The 24,646-nt window shown below is 41.5% G+C and overlaps 1 protein-coding gene across 2 annotated transcripts in view; it reads left to right on the top strand.

Annotated features, from left to right (window-relative positions):
* LOC117259098 (zinc finger protein 385B-like) overlaps positions 1-24,646 on the top strand; it is a 136,175-nt gene that overhangs the window by 25,939 nt on the left and 85,590 nt on the right. For both annotated transcript variants that reach the window (XM_033630321.2, XM_033630320.2), the window contains exon 2: positions 24,189-24,464. In XM_033630321.2, coding sequence (XP_033486212.1) covers positions 24,189-24,464 — 276 coding nt within the window. The remainder of the gene's footprint in view (positions 1-24,188; positions 24,465-24,646) is intronic.

The raw sequence follows: 24,646 nt of genomic DNA, 5'->3' as shown, positions 1-24,646 counted from the left end.
AGGAGATTTGCCTCACACAGCCACCAATCTTTGATCCATGTTGTTCATAACTGGACTTTTAACAGTATTTATTTTGTTTTACCCTACTTACTTTTACGGTAGAGCCACAGATATTAAGGAAAAATGCTCCCGCTGTGGTATGACGCTGTGCAGCAGACAAAACTGGGTTGCAGCTGCGTCCGGCAGAATTGTCCTTCCCAGCTCCCTTATAGTCAAGATGGTAGCAAAGGGGGCGTCGGTGGCTTAGTGGATAGAGCAGGCACCCCATGTACAAGGCTGTTGCCGCAGCGGCCCGAGTTCGACTACAGCCTGTGACCCTTTGCTGCATGTCACTCCCTCTCTCTCTCCCCCTTTCACACTTGTCTGTCCTGTCAATTAAAGGCTAAAATGCCCCAAAAAATATCTCTAAAAATAAAAGATGGTAGCAAAGATAACAAAAATGGGGACTAATTCATCCTGTAACGTGCCTAACTTTAGTGGATCATAACATATTGGGAATGATCCCCACCAGGTCACGGACTTTGCAGGTGCGTTCCGGGGAAGTCTAGGAGTGATGAAGGCTGTCTAAAATCACAATTCAACCAGTCCAGAAGGGGCCTCAAGTGGACTTCCAGAGAGTCCGCTTGGGATGCAGACTTTACCAGACTTGAGTGATTTAATAAACCACAATTCATTGCAATATAAATTCAACGTAGTGTTTTTTAAATTGGCTTAGCATACTTATGAATGTGTAAAATAGTTATTGATATTTTGGCCTATAAAAATGCTACTAGAGTTAAGAAAATTACATATATGTGAATATGACAGTAGCAATAGTTGAATGTTTCTGCGGCAACGAGTAAAATGGTCTTGAGGGCTGTCCATCAGCCACTTGCAGTCACTGCCCACACAGACTTTACGTGATGACAGTAAATATGCCACACTACCTTCAACTAAAGTCCGCAAGGGCTCAGTCCACAAGTCCAGAGGGTGGACATTTGGATTTAGCCATGATAAAGGAGTGTCTTGCTATTGCACTTTTCAGTTTATGAAATTTGTATCCTGATTGTTGAGTCTTTGGAAAATGCTCCACGTTGCCTCAGTGCTTCTGGTACAGTTCAGGCTGGGAATCTTTCTCCCATGTCATCGGTTCTTCTTTCTTCCCCTCTTGTCGCTCTACGCCCACTCCTGTCTCTACTGTAAAACAATATTATTTTGTTAAAATTTCTTACAGTACATTTGAGAATTTTAAATGAACATAGCCAGGCTAGCTGTTCATCCCTGTTTACAGTCTTTGTGCTTAGTTCAGCTGACGGTCTGCTGCCTGTGGCTTTATATTTATCAGATAGACAGATGGCAAATAAGCATATTCCCCAAAAAGTATTTTGTCTAACAACCTGACCATATTGCATTACATCAAAATTTGAACAAACCAGTTCATGAATCGTTTGATTGACCAGGTGTAATAAGTAAAAAATCTGATATTGAATGCTGTGCCATTTTTTGCATCAGTGACCCTCTAGATAAACAGCAAACTCTAAAACAGACTTTTCCTTTTCCCCCTGTTTGCGTGTTAGCGTAAGCACTGTTGGTGTTCCAGTACACTACTGTCATTCGTGCACAGGTCACATTGCTTTGGTCCCCACAGTAGCCTCAGGGCTCTCCCAGATGGCCGATGACAGATGCCCACAATTGCTGTTGCCCTCGGTTTGAGTACAGTTCCTCCCTCCAGATAAAGAAAAAAAAACTGTCCTCACCAAGTTCCCCCTCAACCCCCATTTCTCCCATTTGTCCTAGCCTGATTTATTTTCCATCATGGTCTGTCTTTCGTGTGGCGGTCTGTATGTCTACAGCCATTACTTTGCTTATGAAATAGCTCAGATTGTTTGAGCACCTCCATCCCATTTAGGTGTTCCCAACATCCTCGCCGCTCTTGCTGCACCATTCTCCGTCCTTGGCTTTATCCCATGTCCTTTGCTCCATTTTTATCATGGAGCTGGATGCTTACCAAGGGCTTAAGTTACAATGAGGTGTTCATTCTTATATCCTTAATGTCCTGTCACTGGATTAAAACATGGCAGAGACTCATATCTTGTCATTTAACCCTGTCAGCTGCATGTTGTATTGAACTGTCAGTGAAAATAGTACGCCAGAACAACACTTCAAGGTCATATCAGTGACAAACAAAGAAACACTTATATTTGTTTAATGCATATTTTTGTCCTTTAAAGACACCATGATGATTAGTAAAGAGCAGAGGAGCAGAGTCACTTGCTGACCAGTGCAGAGAAATACACTTCTGGTGTAAAAGCCCAGGCAACTGCTGACAGGCAGCCGTGCAGTGAAGACATATCATGGCGGTGTGAACATGATGTAATGGCATATTTAAAGGTGGTAAAACAATAAACAGTAAATGAGCTGAAATATGCATTAGCATGGTGTAAACACCACAATTAATTATAGCAGTTATCTGGTGAAACTAAAATTGTCCAGTGCAGAGTCTGCTCTGTGTGGGTTATTTCGTCTGCCTCTATATGACAGTCTGTCTGGCCACATGCTAGAAGACTCTTTACTTTAAGAGACTCCACCTGGAGGAGGGAGATTACATTTAGTCATTCCTGACGGCAGCCGACCTCAGCAGTGTTTATGAGGAGCACAAAGCGCCTTTAAGTCAAAGTGTCAGGGTCTGTGCTGACAGAAGATTAAGTGCAAGGACAGGCATTTATTCTAAATACACATGGGTTCCTCCGATTGCTTCTAGTTCCCTACACCAAAGAAGTGACATTTAAAGCAATAGTTCACCACCCAAACGACCAGTTGTATATCTGTTACTCACCTTGTGTTATGTTGCATTGAGGAAGAATCATTGTTTTTCTTAGGCTGCAAAACATATTCAGTTGGTCTTCACAAACAGTCCCTCTTCTTCCTCTGACGGATCTTTATGAGTGCGTCTTCGAGAACGGGGTCTTACCTTTGCTGTGAGGTTACATTGGGCGGATGCTTCTCTAAAGTCGAGGTCAGATGTCAAAGAGGAGCACATGCTACCTCACACCATTCTGTTGTTAAATTTTGACATACACTTTATGTGTGGTCACCGCCGACAGAAAGGCATCACATAATCCTGCATATAAACATGGCGGCAGCTGCCAGCATCTCAACAGTCTCGTTAATAATACGACAGCCTGTCAGGATCAAACAGAAATTAATTCACCTTAACAGACTGATCACGTGTGTTGATGCGTGATTGGCTGTGTGGGGATAGTAGTTGTGTGTGTGTCTTGGTGTGACTGAACTGATTGTGTTTCTAATAGTTAGATGTATTCTGATGTTCTGGCGCCGTGGCTGTTCGTGTTGGGTCGATTTCCGTTTTTCCTGGTCCAATGCAGTGTACGAGCTTAAACCGGTTTAATTTTATGCAAACCGGCTGAACCAGCATTTGACATTAACACCTTGTTTCCACTTACATATGTGTACGGCAGAGGTTGCGCTAGACTTTTTCGTCACCAGTCATTTTGACCGACAGGGTCATAAAAATCTGGTCACTGGTCATTTTAATTTTCGTTTTTAAATGATAATAAAGATATTCAAAGACATTTATTTTTCATTCGTTAGTTTTTAATAAATCCAACAAGCAAGTTATAAAGTGTGCATTAATAAGGACATGAACGAAAAGATGAACAGTGTGTCCAGGGCGAAGCCTAATGGCACGGGTGTGTGGATGTCTGTGGATGTCAGAAGCGCTTGCAGCTCCCGTAAAAAATAGACCAGAGGCCGAACTGAAGCGCTGCCTCAGTGGGCGCTCCGCTCTGCTCAGCGGCCTTTGTGGACAGTCAGATAGGTTAACATGGGTGCTGACTGAAAACTGCCTCCACTGCTGGGCGCCGTGCTTCGGTTCTGAGTCCGGTGTTACCAGGGTGTTGTGTCAACAATGCTACATGAAGCAGATGAATGACCTTTTCTCTGCAGTGTGAAAACGGCAGCCACTTAAACCACTGGCTGTGCACTCTGCCGCCAAGTGGGCAGGGGTGGTAATTGCAACCGGTCAAAATGACTGACGGCCTTCAGATTTTCCAGTCATTGTTGTAAAAAAAAATGGTCAGTGACCGAGAATATCCGGTTAACGTGACCCCTGGTGTACGGAGACAAGGCAACCGGAAGTCCATTCATACCTATGGGAATCTCCGTGATATCCAATGTACCTGTGAAAGTCCTCCCCCCTGTAACATTTCGGTCCAGAATTTCCCTCAAGTAGCTTATGTTAAAAAATGTAACTTTTGCGGAGAGACAATATGACAGTGTGCTAGCTTAGCTAACAGGCTGCTAACTAGCTAACAGGCTATTGGTCCTGTTTTTGTCCCAGTGATGTTCCAAGCGTATATTCCAAACTACAAAAAAGACAAACTTAGCCTCTCCCCCATGGCTACATGTAGTTTCTATCAGGTTTCTATCCGTCCATAAAGAAATGCACTTCCTTGCATTGGACACTAGAGGCATCATCCGTATATTTACAGATCTACAGACACCATTCACATTCGTAAGTGGAAACAAGGTGTAAGTTCTGGCAAATTAAAAAGTAGCCTCATTAAGCAACCTGTGCTGGCAGCGTCACAATGCTAAATCTAACTCACACTGCATAAGCAATAAGCAATACCAAAACATGATGAACGTTATATTATGTTTGTTTAAAAAAACGGACTAACGAAGCCACTGCTGTCTGACAGGCAGTGGGCAATTTACTGTTTATTAGTTTGAGACGAGACATGGCAGAATAAGTCTCTCAAGAAAACTAAAACAGCTCCAGTATGGCAATATTTTGGATTTGAAGCTTGAGAGATTATTTCTATATATTCCTGTTGCTAGCTTTGAAAGGGCTGCAATGTATGTTATTTTCAGTAAGAATCAGGATGTAAAACATGTGTTTTCTGTTTAAAAAGTAACGTTACAAACACGGAAAGATAGCTAGTAGGCTACTCACCCCTCTTTAAAGTGGTTACGTCTCCAGTCTGATCTGGAGCATGCAGCTGACAGGTATAATATGTGCTTTGTTCACATAACGTAACAGAAGTGCATATTTAATGGATTCAGTGTGGACAGAGAGCTCTGATGTTACGTGATGTGTCACTATAGTTAGACGCTTGTTTGCTGTTGGGACATGTCATTATGTTCCACTGCAGAGCTGCTGTCGAGTCAAGTGCATAAAACTCAGTATACAGGTCTCGTCTGGTGTTTGGCTTAATATCAAGCAGGTTTGAACATTTTCACACCAGCCTTACCATACTATGTGTGAATCTTTGTTCATTGGCCTTTGACTCAATGCAAAAAAACCCCTTTGTGACTGAACAGCAGTAAGCAAGTGCCTCTGCACGTGGCTCTGGCTTTGACAAAAACACAAATGATGGACATCCTGATGTCCTGATACGGCCTTTATACCTGCAAGTCAGCCTTAGACAATTTTGTGTGTGTGTCATTGGGGGATGTAGGCTTCACGCTTTGTCTCATTGCATTACTGGATGCAGTTGATTTTCTCTCAACATCTGATGTAGTGAACTTTTAGTTCTCTACATAATGTGAAAAGATATTATGGTATCATCTTTTCTTCCTGTAAACTGCTCACTGATTTATTCTTCAGTTTCTTTTTAGCTTCCACTATTGACACCTAGCCATCATCTAAATCAGTGGCTCCCAATCACCGGGCTGCAGACCAAGACATTTTCGGACAGTTTTTCTCCTGGAGGAAATTCACAGTGTCGCACTGAAAAAAAGAAGCCAAAGAAAGAAGTTAAAATCCTTGCTCCTTTCACACCTCCATACTCCTGGACAATCACAATGTGATGCAGGTGTGAATGTTGGATTGTCCATTTCAGGGAGTTACAGAAATAGTCTGACACAGTCCACCCTCATTTGATAAAAGGTGTGTGGGAGGGGCTTTCCGAACCTATTCCACCATCAGCAAAGCTTTCTGAAGAAGCATACTGGCTTTCTGAAGATACACTGTGCAGGATTTTCTTAAAACACAATTTATAGACTCACAGACATCACACAAAAGTAATGCCTCAATCCCTCTCAATCATGATATGACAGGAAATGTGTGGCGGTGTATTTATCTGCAGAGACCCTGCCCCCTGCCTGTATTTTCTGTGTTTGGGATGTTAATGGGTGTGTACCCCCACAGAGCTCAGGTGGGGTTGGGGCTTTATAAAAAAGGTAGTGAGCAGCAAGTGTCAAACCGTAAGCAGCACGCATCCAAGAGACACAGCACTTTCACTTTCGCCGGGGGGCCTTTTTACAAACAGTAACTGACAATCTTGCATAGTATACCTTTAACCCCCAGTACGGTCGTGACACCCCTCTGTGACAAAGTTGTTGATATAAAACACTCTGCTGTGCACAAATGGTTGGGCTTCAGTCTAAATGATTGCACCACTGTCCTCTACATGCACCTGCACAGAGGACAGAATCCATAACTTTACCCTTGGATAAGAAGAGAAAATTGGAGTTTTCAGTTTTAGGTGTTGTGCATTACCTTTGTTTGAACTGAAATCATAATGAAAATTAAAAAAATTTACAATACCAGTACCATTAAAGTGATACCAATAGAGTACATAATTTTAAACCTTTTATCTACTTCATTTGATAACCTTCATGTGAATCGAAGCATTCAGTTGTGTAAAATGCCACCAAATGCCACATTCAAGTTTGTGGCATCTTGGCATGCTGAGCTGCAGACTCTGAAAATACACCACGCTTGACTTCACCACACCACAGACTGTATGGGGTTGTAGCTCCTGCAGTAGTGGGCCAATCACATGTTGCACTAGAAAATGAACACTTTTGGTGATTGGCTGCGAACAAAACCATACAAATTCTTATATTATTCTAGATCTGGGTACAAAAAGGACTTTAGTTTTGATACTACTTGATACTGGATTATTTTGGGGATACCTTAAAGGTATCAAGTACCAATACCTGGTCCTAGTTGATACCAGTAGTGGTGTGTAATGATAAGAAAGAGAAAAGAGAGACAAATTTCAGGACATGTATGTGACATCACTGAAAAAAAAGTTAATTTTTGATTTTTCTATTAAAGAAAATGTTGTTAACGTCACATTGTTCATGTGTCTAGGGACAATTTAATGGACTGTATTATTCAGTAAGCCTGTTGTATTGTTTGAGTTGCCTGTACTGGCAAATACTGTACAATACTTTGCCCAAGAGGTGGCATGCAGGGCTGTCTGTTCCTGTGGTGCCTCCCAACATATCAGAGGAGGTGACAGCTGATTGGCTGCTTCACCTCCTATCAGGCTGTCGCAGCGTCTTACTGTGACAAACAGACACACTTGGTTAGAGCAGGTGTGTGTGTGTGTGTGTGTGTGTGTGGTCAAAATGAGCATGTCTGACACAGTGTATTTGCTTATTGTTCTTGAGGCTGACTCTGTAGCGCCTCTGAAAGCCTCTGTGTGTGTGTGTCCACAGATAGCAGTGGTCTAATTAAAGAGCTGGCATGTCAGAAAGCTGCTCTCCCGCTTTGTTTAACATTGGACCTAATCTCCGGCTACAGAGTGGTGTGTGTGTATCTATACACATGTGTTATCTGGTGATTGTTCTGAGGTGTGTACAAGATGGATGCCAAACCAGTGCAGACATTTGTTGGGCTCCCGGCCAAACTAACACAGAGGAGTGTGTGTGTGTGTGTGTGTGTGTGTGTGTGTGTACATGCCATGCTTGTGTATTTTCACATGAATTACCGTGTGCTGCTGGTGCTCCATGGCATGTTGTGTTGTCATTATTTTAACAGATATTTATGTGTTTTGAGTGTCAGTGAGCTTCACATGTGATGCACTAAAACATTTTCTGTTGCTCCATATTTGTGTATCATGGGAAAACAATGCTAATGTTTTGTTGGGTTTTTTTTTACCAGTAAATTGTCACCATCAGTGTTAAGGGCAGTGTAGAGTGTTTTTATATTAGGGGCGATTGATTCGTACTGTGCCCAAATATGATTGCCCCGCACCCCACCCCCCGCTAAGCTTTCACATTAGTAATGTTGTTTTGTACCCGAACACACTTGCGTTGTCATCTACGTGACATTTTTGTTGTGCTACAGTGTAGAAAAGGGGGCCACAGATGGACACTGCTGCCCGGGCAATGTCACCAGCGGAGCAGCGAGGCAAAACGCTGCTCCTGGGGGGAGGTTGAGCAGCTACTGTTGGACACAGAGCTCTCTGCCTCCCACCAGAGCTCCGACTGTGGGTCTAAGGCAGCAGTAAAGCCGGATCTGGGTCCCTTTAGTCATGTTAAATAGCTGCATGTTTGGATACAGTTGGTGTTCACTACTAATGCATACCGTACTTAAGTACCCATGAACCATGCTCGAGACCACCTTTTCAAGTGGACTCGAGTACAGACCTGCCCACTGTGCCCAGGTAACAGTACATGTTTTTCACAGTAATTAAACAAACTGGACTTTGGGGGCAAGTGTATTCAGATCAGGCACCAGATCTCTGATGTGAAAGACCCGCTGGTCAAGACCACCCAAACCGAGACCAAGTCATGAAAAAGATCAGAGTGTCAAGACAGAGCAATGCATCCCTGACACATTAAAATCTGAAAGGATGCATTAAACTCACTATTGACGCATCAGGGGACACACTCCATTATTTTCCACAGTAATGCTACATTGTGAAATACCAGACTGTGTTGAAATCATTAACAGTGGCGTGACTGCTTACGTCAGTCCACATCCAGTGCTCTACACAGATCTGACACCTACCTACCTGCCCTCATCCCTGGCTCTCAGGACAGTGGTGTCAGGGGCACAGCACAGAGGTCCCAATACAGTAGCAACTACTTTTGGAGCTGTAATTTAAATGAGAAAACATAATTAAAAGTCTGAACAAATTTCAAATTCTTTTTTTGACCAGGTAAGAAGTTGACTGCGGATGTGTTTTATTATTTCAGGGCTTATTCGACTCAGAAAATAGCCTACATGTTCTATAAAAGTATATGTCACTGCCTTCATGTTATGTACCACCATACGCACATACGCACCGTTGTCGTCCCATGTTCCCAGTACCAGTTGAGTCCAAGGGAAATGGAGAGACTAAAAATATGCACCCTCTTAACAGCACCCACTCACTTACCTAACAGAGTGAATCACTGCTTTATATGAGTGGAACATTTGCAAATGACCTTGTCATAGAGATCTGACACACAAAATACCACTCGTGCTGTGGGATTATGTATGCCAACACAGTTGTGTCTATATGGTACAAACAGTGTGTGTGTGTGTGTCTGTGTGTGTCTGTGTGTGTTGTTTTAAAGGGTCGCGGACTGTGTTTGTGAATGTTAATGCCTTGAATGCACCTGTGTGTCTCTGCATGTGTCTCAGTTGTGTGCATTTATACTTCACTGAGCCCTCAAGGTGAGTCATGTTTCTCCTTGGGTGTGATAAAGAGCTCTGTGTCATCTTTATTCTAAACGCACTGCAGAAAGAAACATCTTCACACAACTAAGAAAAATTCACCACTTTTGAATGAGGTGTTCTCTGTAAAGGCTCATAAGGTGGTATTTTAATTAATTTATTAACAGATTTATAACTTACAAGCACACCTGCTCCTCATTTCCACATTGAGCAACATCCACATGGATACAATATGCCCATCAATAAAGGAATATCAGAGCTGCAACTGCAGATTATGATCTTTGGTTTGGTTGCCTTATTTTGTAGACTTGAAGATTTTGTTGATTTGGTCATTTTCCCTCAGTATTTATGCTTTAACCATACGTAATTTAGTTCAGTCAGGACAATTTTGGACAAAGAACACTGTATTTCCATTTGCAGTATTATATGTGGCGGTATGGCTCTGTCCTGGGGCCTCTCTGCCTTTCCTCTGGCCTACGCAGAAAGCCTCTTCCACGCGCCTACATGGAAAGCCTAAGGCAGCAAGAGCACACCTCTCTGCCCTTCCCTGCGCTAACTAAGAAAGCCTGAGGCAGAGAGAGCAAACCTCCCTGCCCTTCCATGCGTCTACATGGAAAGGCTTAGGCAGGGAGAGCAGCAGCAAAGACCCCCCGGGAACAGAACAGAGCAGCATCAGTGACAAACAGAAATTACATTGATAAGTCAAACACAACATGAAAAGGAGGAGCTGGGGTGGAGGCAGGTTGCAAAGCAGCTTGCAGAGGAAGCAGCAACAGTAGGCAGGCCAGAGCAGTTTAAATAGGGCGCCCTAAATGAGATTCGCCAGTTGGTTGCATAGAAAGGAATCATGTGATCTATCAGCTGACTCCCTTCCATTAATCAGCTGCTCCATCACTTGATTGGGCTGTTTGAGATCAGCTGATGTAGCTGGGATGTGAGCTGAGCTTGACACCTTGTCCTGCCTGAACTAACACCATGCTCAGTTTAAATGGTTTCTTTCTTTGTCTGTTCTAATTGTGTTCATTGTTATTTGCTACTTTATTGTGCCATAGCCTACAGACAACATTAATACGGTTTGAAGTCCAGTTATGAACAACGTGAATCAAAAGTTTGTGGCTGTGTTTTAGTTATTAAAAATATATTTATCTACATAATTACATCATGGGTTATCTGTATTTCACATACAGTCCCTGTAAGCAGGTGAAATTGATCTGCCTTGTGGAATGTGCTCCAACTCCATCAAAATCAGTTGAGGTGTGTGTTTTTATTAGCTTTCAGGATGCCTCTGAAATGTGCTACGGCGCATCTGCTGGAATTACAAACATTGTCTAGAGCAGCCGATCAGCTCGGTCAGCTGAGTGCACTTTTCTAGTCCTCTAATGTAATTCATCCATGTGTCAGCAGAGATCAATACATCTTCTGTCATCAGACTTAAATCTTACAGGGTTCACTCACCTCCATCTCTCTGCAGACTTCACAGTCTGAGTCGCCCACATTTTCTTCATCCACTGCTCAGTAAAATGTGGCTCTTTTGTCCATTTCTTTGCCTTCTCTGCACAAATTGCAGCATAATTGAGCTGCAATTTGTGTGAAAAAGGTTCCAATTCAAGTTTTCACCGGATGTGCAGCGTTGCCTAGCAACACGACTGTAATTGTGGTCCACCTGTCGTTCAGTTGTTCAGTGTTCATTTTGAATTTCAACACTGAAAAAGAAATGTATAGGTGTTGGCGTTGTAAATAGGGTGTCTGGTCTTTTGTGAATAATCTTCATCCGAATTTATTGCACTTGGAAACGCTCATCATCACGCTGTAAATAGATCCCATGAAGTGATGATTAGAAACACCAAGGATATTACTCATATTCCTCCACCGTCCAGTTTTTCCATGTCAGGCTTTATCTGCTGTCGTCTGCGGTCGATGTAATGGAACAGTGATGACAGGTGTTGCGACAAGGGAACTCATCTTGGCCCGAGTGTCTGGAACAATGCCATTTTTAAAAGAGCATATGCCGACACATCCCATTTACAGCTGCTTTGCATATAAATGCTAAAGGCCGTGTTCCACCTCTTAACACATCTGGATTAGACCGTGTCGTTCCAGGAAGGTTGCTAGATTGCAGAGCAGAAAGCCTGGAGGGGCGGTGGATCTGTTCCATCTTAATTCTTTAAGGCCGGTCTAAACAGAGGACTTGGTTCTCTGAAATGTATTCTTAGGCTGCCTTGTAGCTGTGTGTTTTATTGTGGAGTCAACAGGCTGCGTGGAGACAAATGGGCAGAGCGTACAGCTGGGGAACAAAAACAAACATTTTTAGCCACAAAGGCTTTATAGTGGAATATATATATACAGTTACAGGGAGTCATGTGTAGCTAAATATAGAGAAGAGCTGTGTTGAGTCCCCTTGAGATGATATAGGACAGGACAATGAGCCACATGCTAGCAAGTGGTTGTATCATTAGATTAATGTAATGGATCTTTTTGTAAAATTGAGCATAAGTCAAAATGAAAGCTCTTCAATTTTTATAGAGTGGCTGTTCATTCTGCAACAGTTTCATACAGACGTTTGTTCCTGGAGAAAAACTCTAATAGTGTTTTATTCCAAATAACTTCTTTACACTTCGCAGTGCCAAAGCTTTTCTTCCCCTCATTTGTCAAAGCTCAGTGATAAACAAATTTGCCCCTGGTGTGAAACCGGAGCACATCAATGCAGGCGGCACGTCGTACAGATGGGGAGAGCAGCTTGGAGGAAACGCGCTGAACAGGTTGCCAGTTTTATAGCTGCCTGTCAGCTCAGTGCCCACCTGGTTGGACTGTTAGCCTCTTAGATTAGCATTAAGAAGACCTTTATGGAAACACTGATGAAGACTCAACTTTAGGTAGAGTGGCTGTCATTTCTTATTTTCTTTACTTGATAATTTTACACACTATCACAGCTACTCTTAACCATAGCATAAGACTTAAAGACTAATGGATTAGACTACAGGTACAGTATGTAGCCTCATGCTGTGTCTCAAATTGGATACTTAAGTCAGTGAAAATGCATGAAGTACACTGTGTACATGATGTACCCACCTGCATGGTGCACATATTTTTTAAAGGGTATGTCTTAAACATGGCCAATGCCCACTTATGGAAAGTGATGAGCCAACATGTTTGATTATGTATCGAGGTACAAGAAAAAATTTGATTTGAGAAGCGGTACTTGTTATTACTGCTTTTTATTTCTAACTATTTACCCGTTTATTTATTTTCATATGCATGTAAAAGTGTTTTTTCTTCCTTTTTTTAAATTTGTAAGTTTTGTTCTAATTCATTTTGATTAATTTGTTTATTTCTCCCTACTTAATATTTTTTTACCAGTAACAGTTTTCTCAAGGGTTTAAATAGTCTTTGTAAGTTTATTTTTATTTATTATACCGTTAATACTATCTCTGAATGCATAGTCATAAAACAAATGTTGTATTGTTATTTGATCGCTTTATAAATATATTTTCAAAAAAGTAAAAATACTGAAAAAATTGTAATTATGATGTGCTTATTAGTGTGAACGCACTTATGCACTCAAAATAGCAGGTTTAAGTACAGAAGTATCGGATTTAAGACACAGCATAAGACTTTACAGTCATGCTAGTAGCTCTGTTAGGCTGTACAGTGGTGCGTTGCGCTAAAGGCTAATGAGAGCACACTAACATGCTCACAGTGACAACGCTAACATGTTCAGTGGGGTATAATGTTTACCTTGTTTATAATGTAGTTTAGCATGTTAGCATGCTGTTAGCATGGCTAAAATACATTAAAGGTCCCGTACATCCACATAGTGATTTAATTTAGTTTTGGGTGATTAGAGCTCTTCTCAGGAGGACATGGGAGTAAATGTTAGATGCTGTTCACATTTGAACCAATACCAGTACTGGTTCTGGTACCTGGACTATGGTAGCCTACGGTACCTTTTTACAGTACTTTATTTTCTCTGTAATAACAAAGATTTAATTTTTTAACAAGCTGCAGGGGTGGCATGGTAGACTAAAAAGCAATTCTGCTCCTCTGCTCTTTAATAATCACACATAGAGCTTTTGTCTCAGTCTGTCTGCTTGTGTGTGTGTGTGTGTGTGTGTGTGTGTAGCAGTGATACTAAGCCATTACTAGAATAATACAGAAAAAACAAACCAGATGCTGGTTGTGGCAGATAGGCGCTGCAGCGGTAGTTTTTGCTTACTGGAAAGTCAATGGCAGCACCCCAGCTTTGCTTTTTCATATCCTGTCTGAAGTTCAAGCTGGTGGCTCTGTGGAGCTCCGTTGCCAGCCTCCGAGCGCCATGGTTGTCTTCTAGTCTTTAGGGCACTTATACCTCTTGTCTAAACCTAGCATTCTACCCAGATGTGCTCTCAGGTACTGACATTTGTCACAGATATATGTAGCACAAATCGGTACTCGCTAATTTGGTTTGTACTCTAAGGATGCTTTGGTTCAGTTCAATTGAACTCAGGTTCATTTGCCCCCTAAGTATGATTCGTCTGGGCAGGTGTGAACACAGCAATTGCACTCAGGTGCACACCAAAACAACCAGACCAAGACCTTCTTGAAGAGGTGGTCTCGGTCTGGTTTCAAATGAACTCTGGTGCGGTTCGTTTGTGGTGAGAACGTGTTCCGACCTCGATCCGAACCAACTGCAGTCACATGACACATTGTTTGGGTTAAACATGAGCATGTTGCAGTCCTGGAGGATTATTAATGTGCACCTCCTCCTGTACTGCCTTAATATGCACATTCAGCACATCCAATGCATCAAAACATTGTTTTCTAGTTGGAGCCGCGCCTCGTTTTCAAACTGTATGGTTTAACTAAAATGAACAATGACAGCAATATAGTCCACGATGAGCAGCGCTAAAATCAACCTGCGTAGTTGTCCCTCCATTGTGACATTAGAAAGTGTCACATTTATCTTGTAAGTGTACTCTTCTTCAACGTTTTGTTTACTTCCTGGATTTTTCCCACATGGAAATTCTGACCAATCAAGAGCAGCTTTCTCGCACAAGGGATTTGATCTGGTTCACTTGTAAATGCTGCCGTGAGAACACAAACCAACTCTAGGCAATTATACAACTTGGTAACAAAACTAGTCCCTGATTCAGACCAGAGCAAGACAAGTCTAGGTCTGAAAGCACCCTAAAAGCACTGAGTGTGGTACCCAACCCTAACGTGCACAGCCTTTAAAGACTACCTTGAAATAAGGTCCCTTCCTTTTTTGCACATGATGTCCTAATGAGTGCTACCAAATAAGTGAACCAACCCTTTTCTCAGTCGGACACTTGAACTGTGCCTTACATATAGTTTTGACAGTCCTATCTAATATTAATGGGCTCAGCCGGAGATTGGCAAAGAACCATATACATGTCAAGCAGCAAAATGAATGATTCCTCATTTATGTAGGCATCCATGTGGAGACCATTACCCTGTAACTACAAGTGAGTCCCTTGATAGAGTAGTTTATGAAATTGACAGGTCATTTCCATGCAGCTGTCTCAGGCCATAAAGCAAAGATGTGGAGAACGCGGTTGGCAGGGAAAGTTGGAAGTGCTACACAAAGAGATGAGACTTACAGGCAGGTGAAGTTTTATATCTGAGGTCTCAGCTGTGGACACGAATCATTTGGAATCCTCTAACGAGATGCAAATGCAGGATGTCATACTGCTGAATATTTTGGACTCTCTCTACTCTGCAGAGTCGTGATAATTGCACTAAATAATTGCACTAAATAAGTTGCAATAAGTTTAAGATGCTGAAGCTTTAAGATGGTCACCGCTCTCTGTTTGTGTCTTTAAGACCTCAAAGTCAGATAAAGACGATCATAAAATCATCAAAACATTACATTACAAAACTATGAATCAGAAGTTGTCTCGTGCTTACCTCAGGTCTTGCTGATTTGTTTATGATTTCAACCTTATAAGGGGCATCAGGTCAGAGACAGAGAGCACATAAAGCAGTGATTATGACCTTTACCTTATATTCTTGGCTTTGATGCCGTCTTCCCTCGTCATGGACCAACAGACAGAGAGGAGTGCCGGTATTTAAAGAGCTGCTGAGGCCAGATAGCGTCACTAGTGAAAGGACAGCACAGCAAATAAAGTTTTTGAGTGTCTGGCGCTTGAGCTCCTCCTAGAGCTCTCTGTGTCATAGTTCCATGACACATGGAGATCGTACTGTCAGCTCGCTGGGATTCATCTCTAACCATAGGGTCTGCCGACTGAGCTAATGTCTCCTGCATGGATTGTACAACCAGTAAGTAACTCATACTGCTGTACTGTACGTCAGAAAAGATGTTCAAGAGACTATGTGCAAGCCATTGTGATTTACATGTGATACTGTTGTAGCAGAGTGCAAACCAAATTCTCTTTTGAGTGACATGTACACTCACTGTACATTTTTGTGCATCTTTCACTGGTAATATCATTAGATCATATTTCTAATGAGCACATAACAGTAATTTATCCTTTGACATATTTACCGTATTATCTCTGCCAGGGGTAAGCCTAGAGGGGGAAATGCATTTGGGGTGTGTTTGTGTATGTGTGTTAGTGAGTATCTGTCTGTCTGCAGTTAATCTAGCAAACTATTGGGCCAATTAGCCTAACATTTTGTGTGGACGTTTATGACTGTATGCCCAAGGATCTTTGATGGTTGCAGTGATGATTGCCATTACCACATTGGATGCTGCACTGAAATCAGACAGCCAGTAATATTTATTATACTAGCATCATGTGCAGTAACTTATTCATTTATTTATTTTATGTGCAATAATTTTAACTTATTTTATTTTCACGTCATATGTTGGCACTGCTTGTGTGTGCCTGTGTGCATGCGTGTGTGCAGTGTGTGTGTGTGTGCTTAGAGTATGAACGAATGATATCTTATCGCCATTTATTTATTACTTCTATAATGAGTTCCGTTTTATTCTGTGCATTGACTTTTGTTGTATTTATTTACAAGGACAATTAAAGGAATTTAATTGAATTCAATTACTGGAGCATATGCAGATTAAATCCATACATAAGTTATGATCCACTAAATTTAGGCACATTACGGGATGAGTTAGTCCTAGTTTTTGTTATCTTCACCGACATCTTGATTGTAAGGGAGTCAGGAGGGACAATTGCACTGGCCGCAGTTCTCCGTAGTCAGACTGCCACTCGGTTTTGTTCTATCCTCCACACAACACTGTGCCGCACCAGGAGCATTTTGCCTGTCAGATATTGTAGACTTTTTCCATAATATTTGTGCTTCTATCACAAGTTAGTAAGTAGGCAGGATATGTAGATAACTGTTTTTTTGTCTGTTTTAGTTGTGTTTATTGTTATTTCCTGTTTCATTGTGCTGTAGCCTGCCAACAAAGTCAGTACTATTAAAAGTCCAGTTATGGTATGGTATCAAAAATAGACAAGGCGCATATTTTTATTAGCCTCTGGAAGCTTCTGAAACGCATCAGCGAAAAAGGCAATGATCAGCCAAACTGGCCACCTGGCTGCCTGGCGGAGAGCTGGCGTCCCATTTATAAATATTGCATACGCACAAAACGAGGCCTGAAAGAACAGACTTGATGGGAGAAACTTTGACCCATGCTTACCAACATTTTGGAGATGGGAAATTGGTGACGTAGATGGTGAAGTGGAAGCTTGATTGTAGAAATTGTTGATTTTTTTTCTTTTCCTTGGCACCCCAGCAAGCATTTTTTGGTTTAAAAAAACCATCTACATGAAGACCTGATTTCTAGGCTAAATCACGGCTGAATTTGGGCTGTCAGTGAAAATTGGTAGACGTCTAACCATAGCCAAAGTGTAGACGTCATCAATTATATGTAGAGACCATGTCCAAAAAATGGGAGATAAACATATTTTAATTACTGTTGACTCTCCATACGTGATTTTAATATCATACCGCAAGCCATCTGCAATGGCGAAAATTATATTTAATCAATTTAAAAATTAAATCGGCTAGATTTGGGTTACATGTAGCTAGACTAAATCGGAGCTAAATATAGCCAATACGTTTAAATCACGACTATTGCTTGCTGGGACACACCATTTTTGGATTTAGTCCGTACCTTCATTTTTCATTCCTTCAAGATTCCCCTGCACTCTACCAGGTGCACTTTCCTAGTTTGTTTTGTTTTTACCTTATTCGGCTAACATAAATGTTTCTTTTATGCAGTCCAGTTGAATTCTTCTTTTTTTATTATCAAGTCTCACCTGCACAGAGGTGAATTATTTCCTGTTTTTGAGGTGAAAATAAACAAACATAACTTAGATTGAATGACCGTCAGCCATTTCAGAAAGTGCTTGACCAATAAAGAAAGATTTATGGTGCCTGTTGCCCATTCTCACTTTAAATTTTATGTTCTCACTAAGTCCAATTTCAGTTTCATTTATTGACATTTCAGCACTGACAGAAGTGAAATACACCTGCTCTTGGCCTTTGACTCAGGAGCACCTACAGCACAGTGTAGTTGTTACAGCTTTATCGTTGAAGTGCTGGAAATCTAACCTGCAGTTTGTTATGAATGGTGCTGTATATTCTTCTTACTAATAGTGGGAATTCCTTAAAATAAGCTAACATAACTTTTATCCTTTCCTAATTGTTAGGGAGCTTGATATGATGCACTATTTCACATGTATTTAGTGATATATAAATTGTAGTATTGAGACAGTAATTTATCATCAAACCTTTTGCTGATGTGTCTTAATATTTAATCAGCTTGATTAACATTTTTTTTAATTTTCTTTTATTTTTACCACTCAAGTCAACTCATGTTAGAGATGATAACAGTTTTTCATGTGAGAACTTGGCACAGTAACAAGATTAGAAAAAAAATATACTCTGCTGTTATTTTTTTTTCGTTCGCCTTTGACAAAAAAGAGTGAGTGCTGCTGATTGCTTGCAGATCACAATGAAATCACATTACCATCTTTGTTCATTATGATGCCTGAAAGAACCAAAAATCCTGCACATTGCCAATCACTTGTTCCCTCTGTAGTTGTATAGAAAGTATAAGTGAAGTGAGTTTAAGAGTTCATTATAAACAAAAAATGCAAGAAATGCTTCCTGTGTGACACTGAAGGATGTGTACTTTGCATTGCATCCTGTAGTGGTCACATGTGACGCTGATGAAAATGAAAAGTTAATATATTACAATACATGTGGTGACGGGCTTCCACTCACAACTAAATGCACTCTCAGCTGCAGGTGCCGCAGCTCTCTCTTTGGAGCTCTAGTATCTTAAGCCATTTGGTCCATAGCAGAGGACTGGGCTTATCCCAGCTGCCCGCTCAGGTGCCAGACAGGCAGAGAGACCCTGGCTTTGATACAGAGTGCCAGCAGAAACCAGCAGCTGCTGGCCCGCCGGCCGGCAACCTGTTAAGAGTTGTTTTGTAATTGGCCTGTCAGGTGCCAACTTTAGCTGACCACATAAAGATGAGTGAGTGGAGCAGCTCGGGTGGCTCTGGCGTGATGGAGGGTTTACACCTAAACTAATGGCATCAGTGTGCTGTGTCAGACATCAGCCAACAGGAGCAGCTGAGCAGTGATTGACCTGGAATAAAAACACTATCATTTTTATTCTTTGTGTTTGTTGTTAAGACATCACCAAACCAGTATATTACTAAATTAATAATTTTTATATATATATATATATATATATATATATATATATATATAAACATATGGCACCTGGGACAATTTTCGTTTGACTCGATGTCTCCAAAAACATGGACCCATAAGGCAGATAAGCCTCAGGATCAGTGCAGTATCTACATTTCAAAATTCACAAATACTTCACACTGTATGTGCTGGCAAGCTATTTTAACACTTGCTATATGGTTCGATAGAGGTATTCACGTTTAGCCGAGACTAAAAACAGAGTGTAAAATGTTTCATATATTTATATCTGGTAGGTGTAAGCCTGGAGGGGATCATTCATTTGGTCATGTGTGTGCCTGTGTGTGTATTTATCTGTCTGCATCTTGCAAACTACTGGACCAATCAGCCACATATTTTGTGTGCACATATATGACTGTATGCTCAAGGACATCTAATGTTTTTTGAATTATTTTTTGGGGCCTTTTTGCCTTTCATGACAGGACAGGTTTGAAGTGCGAAATGTGAGGGGACGGCAATGACACTGTCTTTGTGCATGGGGCACTACCTACTGAGCTACTGGGTGCCCCAAGGACCTCTCATAGTTGGGGTGTTATACAGTTATTGAAAATTCTGTTTTATTGACTGTGGTATACCATTGACTGCTGACTCGCCATTTCCTTTAACTGGCTGGTTTGGGCTGCAAGTTTTCTGGAAATTGGCTCGACCAAAAACAGCAAGCCTTACCGTCCGTTGCAGGTCACATTTTGGCCTTCATCGTGGCTCAAAAACTAACATCCATTAAAAACGTTTTGGCTCATTTTGAGCCAGAGCATGTACGGATTAATTCAATTCCATTGAATTAGTCCCTGTTATTGCTTTCTTTGCCACATTCTATGCAGTAAGGAAGCCAGAAGGGACAATCCACCAGGCGCAGCAGCATCCTGGTTTTGTTCTGTCCTCCGCTAGGTGTCATACCACACCAGGAGTGTTTCTGCCTGATTTTGAAGTCTTGCAGATTTCATCAATTTGGTAATTTTCCCCCCAATATAGGTAATTCTACCATAAATTTTAATTGTAAATTTTAATGATGATTATTGAATTTTAGTTAATACCATTAAAAGTCCAGTTATGAATTACATGGATCAAAAATATATGGCTTAGCTATTAAGAATACAATTATCCTCATAATTATATTGTATCTGTATTTCACATATAGTGTCTGTTAGCACGAAAAAAATCAATCTGCTCTGTGATTCGTATCAGAATTGAATCAAGAATTGTCCACAGTGGGCTCAATCAGCTCGAGGGACACACAGCCTCCTGGTGGAGATCTGCACTCTACTGCTAACTTGTTCATTGTATTATTCTGTTACATTTCCTGTACATTTATTTTTAGGCTGCAGCATGTGTCAGAGTTTCTCTACCTGATACCTGAAACAAATGATCTTAATAAGGTTCACTTACTAGCTTTAAGAGCTTTCAACCACATCTCACCGTCTCCATCAGCAAATCGAGTTTGTATAATTGTCATCATGTAACTTAAGAATGGTAGTGCATGACAATTTAGCAAATTCATTCACTAATAAAGACCAAGAGATGTGGTTGAAAATTCTAGTACAGTAAATTTTAACTTAAATCTCATCAATCTAGAAAAATCCTGGCATTGAATCTCAGTTTTTTTTTGAAGGGGTAAGTGCATGATAATCAACATTAATATCTTAAAAACATCATGGGGTTACTTCAGCAGCTGACTTACAATAATCCCAAAACACATAAAAAAGAGACAAAACAGATAAATACCATTATGTGTCTCAAGAATTTACAGCCTCAAAGGATGACTAAACCGACTCCTTCATCCCTGTATACAGAGACCATGTCGATGCAAACCACAGCCCACACCTCCCTCTGACTGACCCTGTCTGCTGTCGACACATCAATACTGTTCTGTGATGGTACAACGTTTACGGACAAAAGACTTTAGAGGGAAGAACTAAAGTCTGACCTCTGATCCAGCGGCTGTCTGAGACACATTTTTTCATTCAGGCAGCCAGAGAGCAGCAAAGTATTTATGCTACGACCTCTGACTCATTTGTGCAGGGAAACAATCAATGTATCGTGATATTTAAAATAATAATAACGTGTACCTGCATTCATTGGTGCGTGTGGTCAATCAAATCAAAGACCCTGTGTACACTAGAGCTCCAGTGATATTTCGATTAATTGATTAGTTTTCAACTATTAATTCAACTAATCTGATTATCGATTAATTGGTTTGAGTAATTTTTTATTAAAGCAAAAGTCAACATTCTCTGATTCCAGCTTGTTAAATGTGAATATTTTCCTGGGTTCTTTTTGTCTCTGTGACAGTAAACTCTTTGGGTTGTGGATGAAACAGTATAATAAAATGACATTTTTCACCATTTTCTTACAATGTATAGACAAAGAAGTTAATCAAACAGCGACATCTGTTCGTCCTTAAATGACAACTGACAACAGCAGAGGGGAAAACAGTTTTTACAAGTTTGACATTAACAATATGATTGGCTCTGGATTATCATGGCAAAATCTGGAGAGATGAATTTAGAGTGACGCCCATCAACGGATAAAGTAGAACCCAGAGAGAGAAGCAGAGAAATTTGTGAATGAATGAGAGTGAAAAGAGAGTCTTCCTGACTGAACTTATGCTAAGGACCGTGACATACCAAGCCAACGGTTGGCCATCAGTCAGTGTTGGGCCGTAGGTGAGCGTCTGTCACCGTAGTTTTTGCTGTGTGTCCCTCACCGTTGGCACTGGTCGGCCCATGTTGTCCCATGCAGGCTTTTTTCTGTGAATTCAGCATGTTGAAGTGCTCTAAGAGATGAAGGATACCTTTTTACACACAGATCGTACTATGGGGCAGCTACCAAGTCCCTTCTCTGTGGTGCCTTTGCGTTTTTACACAGAACCCAACAATAGTGGTATCATGCCCAGCTTTCCCACGGGAATGGAAAACCTGGAAAAGCCATGAAAAGAGGCATGACAGGCGTGACATAACACAGCAGCATCAGCCTCTAGTGTGACATATAACATGCTCGTCGGCAGCACTTTTTAAACAATCACAATGGTATTAACATGGCAATAACAATAATTTACTGTCCCTCTTACATGGCGGCTGATCCCGTACTCTGCTCAGAGGATAAGGAGCTCCTGGACCTCATTGTTTTCCCAATTTACAGACATTTTCGGCTGCTGTTTTTCTTCTTTGAGTTAGCTGCTAACTGCTATTAGTTACTTTTAAATTTCTCTCTGTGGGCCACAGGCGCTACACGTCATCAAAATGTCACACCCGTCCTGCCCATGGTCCAGTCCTGCCGGTTGTCCCTTTTACACAGATGTTGTTGGTGCTGTTATTACCTTCGATGCTAGCAGTTCAGAGATTGTACCTTAAATACAGAACGACGAGGCGACATAACAGCATGTAGTTCCCACCTTGAAGAGGCAGTGTAAAAGGGGGATTGGCAGTTCAGCTCAGTTAACAAAAAGAGAAATGGAAGTGGGGAGGCTGTAGTTGTTTGTGTTATTGTTCACTGGTGCACGGCAAATATCATTTGTTCTTTAATATCAGGTTGTGTTGTTAATGTGCTAAGTGGCTAACTAGCGTCCTGAATCCATCCTGTTCGTCTCCTGGTTTCCCTTTTGTAATGACAAATACAGACTACTGCCGCCTGCTGGTACAGAGAGTTATTTCCTCTCACGCAAGTACAGAGCAACGTGCTAGTTGGCCGCTGCCTGAAGACTTCGTAGAGTGTTCAAGTGCAACTTTTTGGCTGAGACACAAGTGACGTGAGGTGATGCAACAGTCAGCCTTTGTCACCACTAGTTCTTTGATGTCTGTTTGGTGTGTCTGGGCCTCAAGCTTCATGGTTACATAAATCAGTCGATCAACCGAAAAATGAATTTCTTCTTCTGGATGGCAGGATGGACAAAAAAGCAATATGAAGACATCAACTTGGGCTCATCGCAGAGGCAGATTGAAAATCTGGACTTTCAAAGTACAGAGCAGTCCCAGTTATGTTACTAGAAAACATAAGCCAGTCAGCTTCTTGTGTCCTTCAAAACATATTTGCTGTTGCATATTACAGTCGTTGTACACAAACATAATTTGTCTTTTTTTCTTACACCTCCTTGTTTAATTCCATCACCAGTAGTTTTTTATGTCTCTATCCACTGCCACACTGTAGCATAACATCATTCAAATAATGATGGTGATGAGCTGCCGCTTTGAAGTCCATGTTGCTGGTCGGAGGCTGATGAATTCTACTGAACACATTTCCCTTCCACTTTCATCTTTCCACCAGTCAAATTGAATTTTCAGAAGATTTTTACAAGTGATGGTTTCCGTTTGATGGCGGATTTGTATTGAGCGAGGCGGGGGGATAAAATGTCCAACACCACGAGGGCTTAATTGATGCCATTATCATGTGAACGGCACCAAAACAAAGAATTCAGTTAGACTTTGGGTGACATTTCCACATTCGCAGCAGAGCTCGCATCATGGCTGCGGCTGGATTTATGCTGTCAGTCTGCTGCAATCACTCAGCCATTACAGGTATTAAGGCTGTGTGCTCACACAAAGAAACATGTTGCTTTGTGTACCCTGGGAATTGGCTTTATTATCTGATAAATGGAGAGAAGCTGGAACAAGATACTTATCTACAGACTGTACACGTCTCTGTTGTAATGCTGTGATGTGTGCCAGAGATAGGCCTTTCTTTTCAGCTAATGCATATCTGAGGGACGGGGTTATACCAGAAAAGACGTGGTGTACTGTCCCCTTAATGTGAGCCCTCTAATGTGATGATGTATGTAAATGTGTACATACTGACAGTGAACACTCTGGTCAAATTATGGCAATTAAACCAAGTGATAAGCACCCTGTCTGCCTATGAAATCTCTGTTTGGTTTGCATTGTAATGATGGTACACATAAAACTGCAGTTTGAATCCCAGTAAAGAAAAAGACCATTTCCCTGCTCTGAATGGAGCCATGCTGCTCTGTTGCCCCCTTGTGGAGACTGTAACAACACACATTTTGAAAGAAATGTCTCACAGGGACTAGATTATTTCCATTCATTACATGAATCATCAACACTTTTGATTAATCACCTTTTTCTTTCTCCAGATATGAAGCGTCCAAAGAGCCCCGACTGGCTGGACAGCAGCCCCCCTCCCAAGAGTCAGGAGGGACAAGAGGAGGAAGATGAGGAGGAAGATGAGGAGGAGAAAAGAGTGGTGGCAGTGCACAGGGCCAAACGAGAGCGCCGTCAAGGCAGCAGCAGTGCCACAATGTGCCAGGTGTGCAACATCCAGCTGAATTCTAGCGCCCAGGCCCAGATCCACTACAGAGGGAAGACGCACCAGAGGAGGCTGCGCCGACTGGCAAAGGCCGTCAGCTCAGGTAAGGATGCACCAGAGACATAGAAGGAGAATAGAGTGAAAATTCCCATTTGAATTGACTTAGCAGAATGGTCAAAGTGGCGGCTATTCTTATGTATACTGTTGCCATTGTAAGATTGTGGCCGACACCTCCGTCTAACATACAGCAGGAGAGTGAAGTCTAGCAGATGGAGCGCAAAAAAT

The sequence above is a fragment of the Epinephelus lanceolatus genome, chromosome 21 (assembly GCF_041903045.1).
Source record: "Epinephelus lanceolatus isolate andai-2023 chromosome 21, ASM4190304v1, whole genome shotgun sequence".
Lineage (NCBI taxonomy): Eukaryota > Metazoa > Chordata > Actinopteri > Perciformes > Serranidae > Epinephelus > Epinephelus lanceolatus.
This window is presented reverse-complemented; position numbering and strand designations above follow the sequence as displayed.